The sequence below is a fragment of the Carettochelys insculpta genome, chromosome 1 (assembly GCF_033958435.1).
Source record: "Carettochelys insculpta isolate YL-2023 chromosome 1, ASM3395843v1, whole genome shotgun sequence".
In the NCBI taxonomy this organism is placed as follows: Eukaryota; Metazoa; Chordata; order Testudines; family Carettochelyidae; genus Carettochelys; species Carettochelys insculpta.
The window spans coordinates 55,247,156-55,262,416 of NC_134137.1; the positions used below are offsets into that span (position 1 = coordinate 55,247,156).

Sequence of the window (15,261 nt, forward strand, 5' to 3'; positions counted from 1 at the left end):
TATAAGTTCAACGTTCATGATAAACAGATTACACTGCAATATCTGTATTAGGTCAATTGAAAAATACTATTCTTCTTTGAGTGCTGTCTCCATGAGTGCTCCGTGGTAGGCATTGAACTTGCCCAGCAGCACAGTATGGAGACTTTCTCCAGCATCATTGAGTGGGACTGTGCACGTACTAACCCAGTACCACTCAGGATAGCATGCACAGTCCTGCTCTCTTCTCAGTTCCTTCATAGCCACCCTTGGCTACAGATGGAGTGCAGCTCTCCCCTCTCCCCTCAGACCTATAAGGATCATCCAGCTGTTGATCTCTTTGCAGTACCAGAAAACTCCAAATGCAGCAGGTAGTCTTTGAAAGCAAGCAAAGGCCACATCTCTCTGGGGGGTTGCCTTTCTTCTCTCCTGGAATACTCATCTCCTGTGTGCCTTTCCATCTGTTCCTCTGGTGGCCAGAATTCTTGGGAAAATCCAGTTAGATGGAGCACAAATTATCCTCATTGCTCCAGTGTGGCACAGACTGATCTGGCTTCCTTTACTCTCTCACCTATCTCTTTATCCTCCTTATCTGCTTCCCAGCCATCAGACCTACTCTTTCAGAGTGGGGGTGCCATGCTTCACCCCAGACCTCATAAACTACATCTGATGGCCTGGTATCTCTGTATCTTACAGGGTATCTTTCAGAACATATGTTGTGCAGCTGCATGGTCTTCTAACCACATGCTCATGAAAACTTATGGTCTCATATGGACAAAGATATGGCAGTAGCTAAGACAGTAGTGTCCACAGTAGATGCACCAAATCAAAACCCACCATCCAACTAAGGCAATACAGCATGTGAAGAAGAAAGAGAAGTTACCCACTTTGTACAGTAACTATGGTTCTTCGAGGTGTGTGACCCATTGGTGCTCCATGTCCCACCTGCCTCTCCTCTGCTCAGTGCAGTAGACCTAGTTAGGGCATCAGTGAAGTACCTGAGGTGAGAGTGGGGCTACATACACTATACCTAGTAGTGCAAACAGCATGTGCTGGTTCAGTGCATGTGCAGCCCCACTCAATACTGCTTGGAAAAGTCTCTGTGCTGCGGTGCTGGGTGAGCCTAACACCTATCCTGGAGCATCTAGGGGGACACACACCTCGAAGAATCATTGTTACTTCATGAGGTGAGTAACTTCTCTTTCTTTTCTATTTAAAAATGTAAATTTTGTTATCAAAGTAATTATACAGTGAGCACTGCAGTTTGTCTGCTGTATCGTAATTGAATTCAAAATATTTGAAAATGTAGAAAGCATCCAAAAAATTTTAAATGCTTTTGCATTATTCTTTAACAATTAATTGTTAATTAGACTATTAATTGCAAATAATTTTAATCACTTCACTCCCCTATTTAAATAACATTTCACTGAAAAAAATAGCTTTAAATTAATTGTGTGGGGCCAGGTTTCCTGTAGTCCCATAATGTTTGTTTACAAACACCAGTCCTGGCTCTGTGTTCTGTGCTGTTATTTAGCTGTAATTTACCCCAATATGTCTTCTAAGAGCCCAGTAAATATTAGAAGTATTGGTAATGTGCGAGACAATATTGACCTCCCATGGTCCGGCAAATTTTCTTGTTTGGTGCCAGTCACGTCCCCAGGATGGCTGACCAGAGAGGTTCAACCTGTGAGGGAATGTTTTTTTCAACTATGTCAAAATGTTTTGTTTTTATTCATAGTGTTCAAACTCTGATAAATTATGTCAATTTTAATACTGCCTCAGTGAAATTAAGCATTTTTGGGATTGTCCCGTCTCTTTTTTTCATTACTTACGTGGTTTGCAATAACAAAACTGTTGTGCCAATCAGTGAGTTGAGGGAGAGCCAGTACAGAAGGTTGACATCCTGGTACCAATTGTGACTGTATAGTATAACTGATAGCTGTCAGTGGCTGTACACATATTACCAGGCAAAAGGCAGAGGTGACAGTACAGTAAACAATTGAATGTCAGTAATTCATTAAATTTAAGTATAAATTAAAACAATAACCAATTTAAATGGCATATCATGGAACCTCTAATTCATTTTATTTGTCTAAAATATTTATTCTCTGTATGATAGCAACACTTATTAGACCCAAGAGGAGCTTAAAGCTGACTATGCACTAAAATAAGTTTCTGTCCCAAAGAGCTTACATCTAATTAGGCAAAACTGAGCACACTGGTGAAGTGAATCGCCTCAGGCCACGCTGCTGGTCTATAGTAAGGAACTTTTGACTCCCAGTCCAGTGCTCTATTCATTTGAATGAAAAGATACTAGAATATAAGGTAAGTTGGTTGTTTAAAATGTGCATAAAGGAGCTTATTGCAAGTCTTTGACTCTTGCTTACATCCTTAGACATCCACAGAAGTCACAAGGAGTAGATTCAGTATTTCAGAGCTAAATAACTGACTCGTCAGATGAAGGAAAAAAAAAAGCTGATTCTGATGACCAGTGAAAAGTGTACATTTTGGACAGTATTATTTCTGTGCAGAATGAGATGCAAATGTAAAACATCTAGCAGTCCTAAAAACCAACTGAGAATATGAATGCAAATTGTCATCTGCTTCCTTCATTGTGTGTTTGAGACATCTTCCATTTTAGTTAATTGCACACTTTTTAGACAAAGTAGCTTTGGAAAAAGTTTCAGATTCTCTCACTTGCCATGCAATACAGTAAAGTCTCAGAGTATGCAACCCTGCTGTGACACGGCTGACCCCTGATTCCTACAGTAAACCCTGGAAATGTGTGATTTCCAGTTGTGCTTTATTCATTTCCTCCTGCTCTGGCTCAACTCCCCTAGTGCTGCACGGCCCCAGCTCAGCCCCTGCTCCCCTCACCCCTGCTCGCCCCTCACCCCAACCTCTGGCTGTAGCTCACTACCCATCAGGCGCAACTCCAGCTCAACCTCCCCAGGCCCAGTTCAACTCCCTGCCAGCTCACCACTCACACATAGCTCCAGTTCACCCCTACCCCCGTACCTGGCTCTGGCTCATCACCCCTCGTGTGGCTCTGGCTCAAACCCCCCTCCTCCACCACCACCCTGGTTCAACCCCCTGTGCATAGCTCCAGTTCAACACCCCCACCCTGGTTTAATCCCCCATATGCAGCCCCATTTCAAACCCCCTGCAGCCTGGCTTGCCACCTAAGAAGGGCTCTGGCTCACCAACCCCGTGCACAGCTCTGGCTCAATTCCACCCTTCACCCCCCTGCAGCCCTAACCCACCCCAGGCTTAGTCTCCCACAGCCCCTAACCCTCACCAACTGCCCCCCCGCACGCCAGGACTTACCTTTCTGTTACTTCTCCAGCTACAGAATGTGTGCTGCTGGGGGAAAAAGCTGGACCCCCCACTTACACGAAATCTGGGTTATGTGAAAGTGCATGGAGTGGAACCCTTGTGTAGCTTGAGGGTCTGCTGTATAGCATTGCATTCTCCAAGTGTAAACTGATGGATCTGCCATGTAATAAATCCATCCTGAAAAAAGGTAGCATTTTCGATAGAATTTTGGAGTCATCGTTAAGGAAACATGTAACTGTCGCAAATCTGGATTTTTGTTTAGCACAAAGCATGTTGGAAAAGGAGATATTCTAGGATGGATGATTAGCTTCTCTTGAGATATAATACTCTATAGCAGGTTTTATTAAATATACTCTTATACAGCCATTCTTGGTAGGTTTAATCAAATCTGACAGGCAATCCATCTAAGCCTGATAGTTATCTAAGTTGGAGTAAACTAATTGCATACCTAATTTTCTCCCTGGTTACTTTTCCATCTACTAAAATCTTTAATAAGGGTCATGTTTTTAACTGGCATTTTGCCAGTTAGTCATTTAGTTTGTTTTTCTGTCTTCTCCTTTGGGTTATATTACCTTCTAGATAATTTAAAGGAAACTTACTCAATCTCTCTCTGCGACTGCATGATTATTAATTGTAGGGGTGAATTTATTATGCACTTCCTGTGTAATCAACCATACTAATTAGTGGAGAGTCCTCTCCTCAGGAAGAAATACTTTTTGCTTTGGAGAAAAAGTTATCAAGTCCCTGAATTTAAAAAATAATTTTCATTTGTCTACTTTACTCTGTCTTAAAACATACATTTCACATCTACTCTTTCTGGACTTTCCCTCCCTCTATTTCTGGGTCATGTTTCTTTCAGTCTACAAAATATAAAAAATTAAAAAGCTTCCTACAGTGTTACCAGGAGGGGGTGGGGGCAGAGATGTGTTAATTTTGTGATTCAACATACTTACTGAGGACAGCAAAGTCTATGTAACAAATAGTATGTAATCTATACTTTAATTTCCTATTGTCCTTAATTCCAGGTTAATAATGTAGATACAGGAGAATGACCTGAGAAGGTTCTTTAGTCTTATAAGCCTTTTCAGGTGGCCAGAGAAATGCAGGATATTGTGAATATTTTGTTAATGCATGAAATGAGTGTATTTTCCAGAATTTGCTGCCATGAAGACTTCATGTCCTATAGCGAGAAATAAATACAAGTGATTAGGAGAGAGTTTGTTAATTTAGATCATGGATAGAAAACTCAATCCTCTGTACTACGTCAGGCAATTTTTTCTTATTCTATCTTCTGGCAGCATTTGGTGGTATAATCCTTCTCCCACTGACATCGATGGCAAACTCATGATGACTTCAGAGAGAGCAGGAACAGACTCTTTATTAGTTTACCCACTTGTTCAAATAGATCTTGTGGATATCATATCTATATATGTGCTTCTGAGGCCTTCATGACTTTAGTATATGAATAACTTCAAGTGAGAAGAACTGGATGATACAGGGTATTTGTTATATGATGCAGAGCCTGTCAGATGTAAGTCAGACAGTTCAAAAACTTTAAATGTGATCCAAAGTTGAATAGGGCTGCGCTGAGAAAAAATCATGAAGGCTTAGAGAGTTTCCGTTTTGTTCTGAATATCAGTAAATTAAATGGAAAAGACAGCATGAAATTATTACAAAACATTCTTACAAGTTCCTTGTTTCAGAAGTGAAGAGGAATTATGTTTACTGCCTGCATGGAATTCTTTATTACTGCACATTATATTCTAAGCTATTTTTGCTTCACAGAATGGATAAGAGTCTGTTACAGGTAGCTGTGGTACCAGATAGCCTGTTTCTCTTTCCTTTTACTGTTGTGGTTGTGTTTGGGTAGAGGAACACAAAGCAGATCACATGCATCCTTAATGATATTTTTGGATCCTTGCGGAGGCCAGTGTAATTTGACAATGGTATGATGATAGCAGTAGTTTATTTATCAAAGTACAATGTGCTGACTCTAGGTTGCTTTCTGCTCTGTACATAAAGTCCATGGCATATTCAACAGTCCGATTATAGTGCTCTGTATGAGGGTCACGCTGTGTGGGTGACATGTTCTGGATTTCTTAATTCCTGCCACACTTAGCACGTCCTTCAGGAGGTGACTCTCAAAGTCCCCTCCCTGTTCAGAGTATAGCTGAGGCAGAAGTCCATACACTATCTGATCACATGTAGGTTATGTCCTCGCTAATATGGTGATAGTCTTCAGATAGGCTCTTCTGGTTAGGCAGAGTTTTCCTCGCAATTTTTCTGTACATCCACAGCTATCTGGGGCTACTAAAACCTACTGAAGATAAGCTCCAGGGTTCTGTTTATTCCCAAATGTCAAAAATCATCATACCAAGTCCTCATGGTCAGGGTTAGGTACTCTTTTTTGGTTGCACTAGTTGTGTTTATCAGTTTTTGCAAAGGAGCTACTATGATCCAGTGCAGCACTCCCTCTATCAGTCTTAGTTTGCTCCATTCACTTAGTAGTAGTTTCCCCTCGGGGGTGGGTGGAATAATTTCAACAGAGTTTTGCCCCTCTCTTTATGCACACCTGCACTCTCTTTTGTCACTAGTGCCAAGGTCTTACAGCTGGGCTTTTTGGCCAGTCAGAAGCACTGAGTATGGGCGATGGCGATTGGTCTGACACAATAACACTGCTGAAGCAGGTGGCACAGTCTCAGGATCCGGGTGCAGAGTCTCTGAATCACAACCATGAAGACTTTCATGGGCCTCTGACTCTTGATTTCTATTGCAAATAACTTTTACCCTATCCATAGGAATCATAACAACTTTTAATGACTGCAGATGCCATGACAATGCATCCACGAATATATTGCTTCTCCCTGATAAGTACTGAACGATGAACGCATAACTTGCTAGCCAAGGTGGCCAACCATCTCTTCCCTGTAGCATCCAGCTTAGCATTTCATAGAATCATAGAATCAAAGCAGGATCAACCCCAACCAAGTCATCCCAGCAAGGACCTTGTCAAGCCGGGACTTAAAAACCTCTAGGATGGAGAATACACCACCTCTCTAGGCAACACATTCCAGTGCTCCACCACCCTCCTGGTGAAGTAGGTTTTCCTAAATCCAACCTACACCTCTCCCTCTTTAACTTCAAACCCTTACTCCTGGTTCAGCCATCTGGCACAACTGAGAACAGTTTCTCATGCTCCTCTTTAGAGCTCCCCTTCAAGAAGCTGAAGGCTGGTATTAAATCGCCCCTAAGTCTTCTCTTCTGTAAACTGAACAAGCCCAAATCCTTCAGCCTGTCCTCATAGGTCTTGTGCTCTAGCCCCTCAATCATTTTTGTCACCCTCCACTGAACCTGCTCCAGCTCATTCACATCCTTTTTATACTGGGGGGAGGGGGGCAAAACTGGACACAGTATTCCAGATGTGGCCTCACCAGTGCCAAATAGAAGGGAGCAACCACTTCTCTAGATCTGCTCATAATGCACCTCCTAATGCATCCTAGTATGCTGTTAGCCTTCTTGGCTACAAGGGCACACTGTTTACTAATATCTAGCTTCTCATCCATTATAACCCCTAAGTCCCTTTCCACTGCACTGCTGCTTAACCAATTGGTCCCTAACCTATAACAATGCTTGGGCTTCTTCTGTCCGAGGTGCAGGACTCTACACTTCTCCTTACTGAACCACATCAGATTTCTTTTGGCCCAATCCTCCAATTTATCCAGGTCACTCCAGATTCTATCTCTACCCTCCAACATAGCTGCCTCTCCCCCTATCTTTGTGTTGTTCGCAAACTTGCTGAGGGTGCAATCTAGTCCCTTATCCAGGTCATTAATAAAGATGTTGAACAACATTGGCCCCAGAACTGAACCTTGCAACACTCCGCTTGAAACCGGCCACCATCCAGATATTGAGCCATTGACCACTACCCATTGGGCCTCACTGTCAAGCCAGCTTTCTATCCATCTCATAGTCCATGGATCCAATCCATACTTCCTGAACTTATGGGCAAGGATGTTCTGGGAGACTGATTTCAGCAAAGCTTTTGATGCAAGCTATATCATATCCACTGACTTCCCCATGTCCACAGAGCCTGGTACCACCTCATAGAAGCTAATCAGATTAGTGAGGCACAACTTGTCCCTGGTGAATCCATGTTGTCTACTTTTGATCACTTTCCGCTCTTCCAAGTGCTCCAAAATGGATTCCTTGAGCATCCCCTCCATTATTTTCCCAGGGATTGAGGTGAGGCTGACTGGTCTATAGTTCCCTGGATTGTCCTTCTTTCCTTTTTTAAAGATGGGTGCTACGTTTGCCTTTTTCCAGTCATCCAGGATCTCTCCCCATCTCCGAGAGTCTTCAAATATAATGGCCAAAGGCTCAGCAATGACATCTGCCAATTCCCTCAGTACTCTTGGGTGTATTAAATCTGGACCCATGGATTTGTATACATCTAGTTTTTCTTGGTAGCTCAGAAAATTGTTCCTTCCCCACAGATGGCTGCCCTCCACCTTCCCATACTTCATTGTCTGTGGAAGTTGTCTTCATTGTCTGTAGTGTGGGAGTTGACTTTGTCCGTGAAGACGGAGGCAAAAAAAGCATTGAATACTTCAGGTTTTCTTACATCATCTGTCACTGGGATATCTCTCTCATCCGGTAACAGCCCCACACCTTCTCTGAGAACCTGTTTATTGTTAACATGCCTGTAGAAACCCTTCTTGTTACCCTTCACATCCCTTGCCAGCTGCAATTCCAGTTGTGCTTTCACTTTCCTGATTACTTCCTGGCATTCTCCAGCCATATGTTTATACTCCTCCTTAGTCAACTGTCCACATTTCCATTTTTTGTATGCATCATTTTTGAGTTTAAGCTGACTAAGGATTTCCCTATTAAGCCAAGCTGGTTGCCTACCATGTTGGCATTTCTTACTATGCAACGGGATGGTTTGTTCCTGTGACTACAATAAGACTTCTTTAAAATACTGCCAATTCTCTTGAACTCTTTTCCTCTTCATTTCCCAAGGGATCCTATATACCAGTTCTCTCAGCATCTGTATGTAGGATAAATGGGTTGCTTGGATTGACAAACACTATGCCTGGAGCATGAGTTAAGCAGAATGTTTTCCATGTTTGCCCTATAGCTCTTGCCCACATATAGGTGAGGCTACCTAAGACATGCTCACAATGGGTACTAACCCAGCTAGATTCTGGATGAACTCCCAAATATGTAAATTTGCCAGTAACAGTGGACAGCAAGAATGGCTAGGTTCTCAATATTTAGGGGTCTCTTTTCAATAATATTACTAGACAGGCTTAAGTCCCTACCCAGTAACCTGAGAAAAATTCAGTCTAATTGCTGGGCACATTTAAAGACAATTATTCTTCTCTCACAAGCACAGAGGGGAAAGAGTTTAAATTTACTAGCATAAATCTAAGAAAACAATACATACAGTATCCATAAACAAAGGAAAAAACCACAAACAAGATACCCTTCCCAGAGTTTGGTGGGCAATCCTTCAAGTTCTTGAGTCCAACATGCCAGTTCTTGTGGCATACCTTCTTCCTTAACATCCTATTCACTGTAGTCTGATCAGCACAGACTCAGTTCATATGTATATCTACCTGAACTCTCCCATGTTTATGCAGGGGAAGACAGTGCCACTTGCTTGCTGCTCCCACCAACCACCTGCTTGCTCACTGCTCCTGCTGGCTGTCTTTCCAGTAGTGGTTTTGGCTCTGGGCAGAAACCCAGTCCTGCCACAAATCATGTTAGTTCTCAGTGATTTCAGCTGATTGTCTGAAGCACAGGTTGGACCCAAGACATTTCATTATCCAAGTAATTTAAAATAAAAAAGAGGCTCCTAATAGAATCTGTTGAGCTCTGTTCTTGGATTGATGGGGATGAATGGGTAGAACACCTTCCCCTCTTAGTCTCTCAGAACTCCTGCATTTGAGCCAATGCCTATCCAAGGTTCTTTAAACTGACAGTGTCTCCCTCCTTTGAAACATGTTAAGCACAGTCTGTCTTTTCTGTATTCCCATTGTAATTATAAATATTGGTGACCATATTTCATAATTCCTGCATTTAGTATTAAAAGTTGTGTCCCAAAAGCAGCCAGATTGATTACAATGAGCAAAACATCACTGTTGACTGCATATCTGGCAAAACAGGAGCAAAGTATATTTGCAAGCACACACTCTGAGTCTCATTCTTTACACAGAGTGTGTCTCCCTCCTTTGAGACAAGTTAAGCACGCTCTTTCTTCTCTCTTCTTCCTCAACACCAGCCACATTGATTACAGTGAGCCAAACACCACTTCATCAGCTGAATATCTATTTAGATCTAAGCAAAGCAAGAGCAAAGTGAATTTACATAAAGACACCCAGCTTGTATCTACATGAGCCCCTTCCTTTCAGAAGGGGCATGTTAATGAGTGGGTTTGAAAGATACTGATGAGGCAGTGCAATGAATAAGCAGCACCTTATTAGCATAATGGCGGCCACAGTGATTCAAAAGTGTGGCTTTTCAAATCACACGCTACCCATGGAGACGGCGACCTTCTGAAAGGACCCTCCCAGCTTTCAAAAGCCCCTTCTTCCTAACACCAGATAGGAAGAAGGGGCTTTTGAAAACTGGGGGGGTCCTTTAGGAAGGTCCCATCTCCACGGGCGGCGCGCGATTCAAAAAGTCGCACTTTTGAATTGCCATGGCTGCCATTATGCTAATGAGGCACTGCATATTCATTGCAGCACCTCATTAACATCTTTCGAACCTGCTTATTAACATGCCCCTTCCAAAAGGAAGGGGCTTGTGTAGACCCAGACCCAGAGTCTCTTTCCAGCTAGCTGTCAGTGAAGCTGGTTGTCCAGGTTCTGCTTACACAAAGATCAGCTTGGTACATTCAGACTTCACTTGAATTTTTCAAGGTGAAGTGACCTCCAAACTCTATGGCTGTGAGTATATCTGCAGTGAAACAAATATATCAATTTTGGTGTGTTTTGCACTTTGCAAGTCCAGTATCTGAATTTGAGTCAATACAAACAGTGGTGCGGTGCACTGCAGGAAGAAATGAAAATGATTTTGAGTTGTTGGAAGAGACCTTCTGATCTGTTTTAGTGTCATCTGTTCTATATTTATTACAAGTTGTAGGCTTTCATATGAACTTTATATGTAATTCTATATGCAGTGGGTTCCTTTGAAAACTCAGAATTCACCATTCCAGGTATCATCAATAATTTTAGTTTCTTCCTCTATTTAGTATGTCAGCGCTTAAATAATTAAGCATAATGTTCTCAATGCTGTTAAAAAAAATTTTTTTTTTGATTGCTGTCAACGGCATGCAGTCCAAAGGCAAAGACTGCTCAAAGCCCCAAGGTGGAAAAACCTGGTTTCCTTTTGTGTTTTTAAACTCATGATTCATGTGTTGTAGGTAACACAAAATGCTTTGGATCTTTCATGCGGCTTTGAAAAAGAAGGTGATGGCTTGCCAAATCATTAATGGAGAGGGGCATTACAGAGAAGCCCAAGTGATTACAATCACAATGTAGTAGCGTATGTTGAGTATTTAATAGTCTTTATTACATTTGAAACTCCAGACCAGACGTACCCAAACTTTTTCTTTTGTGCTTCCTTTACTAGTAATGGGTTCTGTCCGTGCTCCCCCTTCATTATTACACAGTTAGTTCAGCAGAGGAACATGGTTTGAAGGCAGAGCCAGAGGCAGTAACGGGGCTGGGGGAGGAGCTAGAGCTAGATGTGAAGGTGACCTGGGGGTGGAAAAGGAGGAATGAGGGCAGAGCTCAGTTGTAGGCTGAGTAGGGGTGGGTTGCACTCCTTCCCTTCCTCCCTTTGGAACTGGTCCAAGTCCAACTGTACGTCCGTTGAACATTCCTGCTATGAGGGTACAGTTTGGAAACCATTGTTCTTGACGAAGAATTTCTACTTAATATTCATGTTAAGCTAGCACGTAGAAGCATCCACAATTCAGTGGTTAGTGCATTGGTTTGCTAAATCCAGGGTAGTGAGTTCAATCCTTCAAGGGGCCATTTAGGAATCTGGAGCAAACAGACTTAAAAAAAAATCTGTCAGGGATGGTGATATAGGTCTTGCTTGTGAGTACAGGGACTGGACTCCATAACTTCTCAAGGTCCCTTCCAGTTCTATGAGGTATGTATATGTATCTCTGTATAAATACTGGGAAAATAGTCCCTGCTCCAAAAGGCTTATTGCCAGAATAGACAAGAGAGAGAAATGGAGAATCTGAAAACAGAGGTTCAGAGAGGAGAAATGACTTGCTCACAGTGATGCAGATAGTAAGTGGTAAAGCCAGTAAGTCTAACCCACATCTCCTGACTCCCACTCCAATTCTTTATCATTTGGACCACTTTGCCTAACACATCAAAACTAGATTTTGTGTCTGAAAGTTTATCAAGAAAGGAAGAATGCTCTTATCGGGTGCTCTTCAACATTAAAATTCTACCTTTTATGCTTCTGAAGTTTGTGAAAAGTGGTGAAACTGTATCTCAGAGGAGAGTGCAAAGTTATTGCTGCAGAGCAACTGCCAGTGCACATTTCTTTCATTTTGAAGATGTTTAAAATGCTGATATTAATACACTGTTCACTTGTATAATACAATCAGGGTAAACATTAACAGCAAAGAAAAATTAGAATGGACTTCATTATTAAAAGTGATATAAAAAGTGAAAATACAAATTTGCTGAAACCAGGCACATACAATTTAGCTCTTTCAGTATTGAGAGTTTTTGCCTCGTGGATATAAAAGCTCATTTGGGAAAAATTGCACACAGTGGGAACACTTAAAAGTTGGATGTTTTTCCTGCTGTGGTATTGTCATCTTTTAATTGATTTTTCTGTACTTAAAAGGTAAACTCATTGAGGTTTATATCTTACTGCAATAAGTTTTCATAGTAAAATTATGGTCTTTAAATACAACAAATATACATGATTAGTTGAAATGATGGATGAAGAGGACTTGCATTTGAATGTTGGAGATTCTCATCATTCTTGAAAAAGAGAATAAAATGCTTTCTATTTTGTATTTATGCATAAGTTCTGCTAAGTTAGTTCATTTTTCCAGAACTGGACATGAGAGTTCATTTTTACTAACTTAAATAAAGCTTTCAGATGCTTTTTTATTCTTAATCAAGTCAGTCATGTGATTTTTCAGAAAACACTGTGATACTTACAGCATTGATCAGTAAATAGACATGATATGATATCATTTAACACCTGGTATTTGCCTTCAACTGACGTGCTTTGTTTTCAACAGCATTACTGCAAAGCTTGAAAGAGCTTTAGAAAAGGTGGCCCCACTCCTGCGTGAAATTTTTGTAGACTTCGCCCCTTTTTTGTCTCGTACACTGTTGGGCAGTCATGGACAAGAACTCCTGATTGAAGGTACTGATATATTATTAAATTATGCATGTTTTGGCTATTACCTTGTGCATAAAACACAAAATTTTATATATGTACACACACTATAAATCTAACCTTTTTAGAGGAAGTTATGTAACTATTTAAAGGTGCATTAAAAATTTAGTTGGTTTCATTTCCTGTAACTTATATTGTATTTGAGTAATGCCTGTGGATTCATGAAAAAATGAATAGTTTTTTGTTCCCAGTTTCTTAATTTGTTCCGAAATTGACATCTGGGTATATGCACTAGCTGTTTGTTCTGGCTTCCAAACAAACACAACATAATTTAATTTAATTTCTTTAACATACTAAGAGTACTGTAAGTCATTGTCTGATGTTTAAGAGACTAGGAAATGAGTGAATTAAAACAATTTAACCTGTGATGGGGGAAAAAAGGAGATTGTGTGCTAAGCTTAAATAAGACATGGAGATAGAAATGGGAGATTCCATGTTAAGCAACCTCCTTATTCCCAGTGTAAATAGATGGATTTACACAGGCAAATTACAAAATAGATAAAATAAGGTAACAATATCATCTGGAGTTGGAAGTTTTGAAGAGTGAGTATTATCGAATTGGACCTTCTTGAAACTTTTTAAAAGGCTTTTAGTTTGTTTTACTACTTGTCTGACTTACCTAGCGGTCACCATGTTTTGGGAAGACAAATGAATGGATTGGGGCAGCAAGTGCCATGGTCTAGCAGTGTTCTGGGCTGGGTCTCTTCCCCCAGCCCTACTTGCCTCCCCCAAGCATCCCTGCCGATGCCCTGGGCAGCTTTACACTGGGTTCTGCCGACTGCTGGCATCAACTCAGCTGTGGGATCCTAGTGCTAGGCAGGCTGAATCACAGGGACCCTCACTGCCTGCAGTTGTGTGTACTGCGCCATGATGGGAAAGGGGCAGCTCCATCCCCCACCCCAAGTGAGATTATAGTGGTCGGCAGCAGCAGGGAAGGAGGTGTGCACTTTATGGCAGCTTCCTCCTTAGCACCCACAACATCGGAGATGAGGGGGCTTCCTTGATCTGTAAGGGGCCCTAGTAGTGTGTATACAAGGTGAGTGTGCTGCTGGGGGAGAGAGGTGGGCCTCTTCCCTGGAGTTCACTGTTGGGGAGAGGGCTGCAGGGAGTCCTTCTCTCTGGCCCCAGCCCAGGGGCAGCCTGCCTGCATCCCAAACTCTTCATCTTTGCCCCTCTCCCTTCTCACTCCATAGGCCATGCCTCGCCATGGAGAGCTCTTGCCCCGCCTATACTCCAATCCTCAGCCCTAACTCTATATCCCCTTCTTCACTGTGAACTCCTCATCCCTAGCCTTACCCCACAGCTCTTAACCCCATACCTCAAGCCTCTGCCCAAACCCCTCATCTCCAGCCCTACTGCAGAACCCTCCCCATGCCCCCTCGCCCCCACACACAGAGGCTTACAAGGTGGGGGCATGGGGGCTTGACCCAATTCTGGGCACCACCAAAAATTACACAAATCTGCTGTCCCTGGAATAGACCTCCTATGCTATTTTTATTCACAATAAGCAAAGAGTTATGGTTTCTGTGATCAAAGATAGACATACAAAGTAGCAAAGTGTATAAATTATAACGATCTACATAAGGACCATAATGAAAAACGTAACTTTGTGCTCAAATTCTCCAGCTAAAACTCCTCCTCATGCAACACACCACATAAATAGTAATATGTAATTCTTCCACAGCCCAGAGCCACCATCCCCCACCACACGCCATTCTTCTATCTTTAATGCTCAGTATATTTGGGTGACGGGTGTGATGGTTCTGGTTGTTGGGCAGTTGGCTTTGTTTGTTGTCTGTCTATACCAAAAGTAGGACAGGAAACATTTGATATGGTTTGAATCAGGCTTTAGCTTTATTATTAGATGACATATAGCCTAATTCCATTCATGCCTTGCATTAAACAAAGGGTTCCTGTCTTACATACATTATTTCAGTGAAATTACTGATGGCACATCTTTGCAGCTTTTGGTTACGTTACTTAAATTAACCTCTTAAAACCAGAACAACAAAAAACAAAACAAAACAAACAAAAAAAACCCCAGTTCATAGCAGTGCGTTCCACATCTGTTTAACAGACGTTGTTTGGTTTCAGTCTTTCTTACTGAGTGCAAGCCAGCTTGGCTTTGTTTCATTTAGGACCTTTCTTAAGACGAATTCCTACAGGTACTGCTACTGCTTTAGCTGTTTTGGTGCTAACAATGGTGGGAAACCCAGCACGAATGCCTGCCACTTCCGGTAAGTGAGAGAGATTAAAGTGTCAGAAGCCACAGCATCCTGACTGCCGTTGGGCTGCCAACAATATAATTACATCAGTGGCAGCACGTATAGGAATTTTCTCTCTAATATTTGACAACACATACAAAGTGCAACCTAAAAGGTAGCATTTATCTTGTCATCATATGTACCTTATTGCAGTAACGAGCAGTATTTTAATGTGATCTCTTGGTGATAGATCTTGCTGCACTTAGACAAAGATTCACATTTTAGTTGTTACTGCTGT

At 41.8% G+C, this 15,261-nt stretch overlaps 1 protein-coding gene across 8 annotated transcripts in view; it reads left to right on the forward strand.

Moving 5' to 3' along the window:
• The window catches only part of NBEA (neurobeachin), a 776,083-nt gene that overhangs the window by 301,112 nt on the left and 459,710 nt on the right, over positions 1-15,261 (forward strand). For all 8 annotated transcript variants that reach the window (XM_074986506.1, XM_074986516.1, XM_074986543.1 and 5 more), the window contains one exon: positions 12,599-12,726. In XM_074986506.1, coding sequence (XP_074842607.1) covers positions 12,599-12,726 — 128 coding nt within the window. The remainder of the gene's footprint in view (positions 1-12,598; positions 12,727-15,261) is intronic.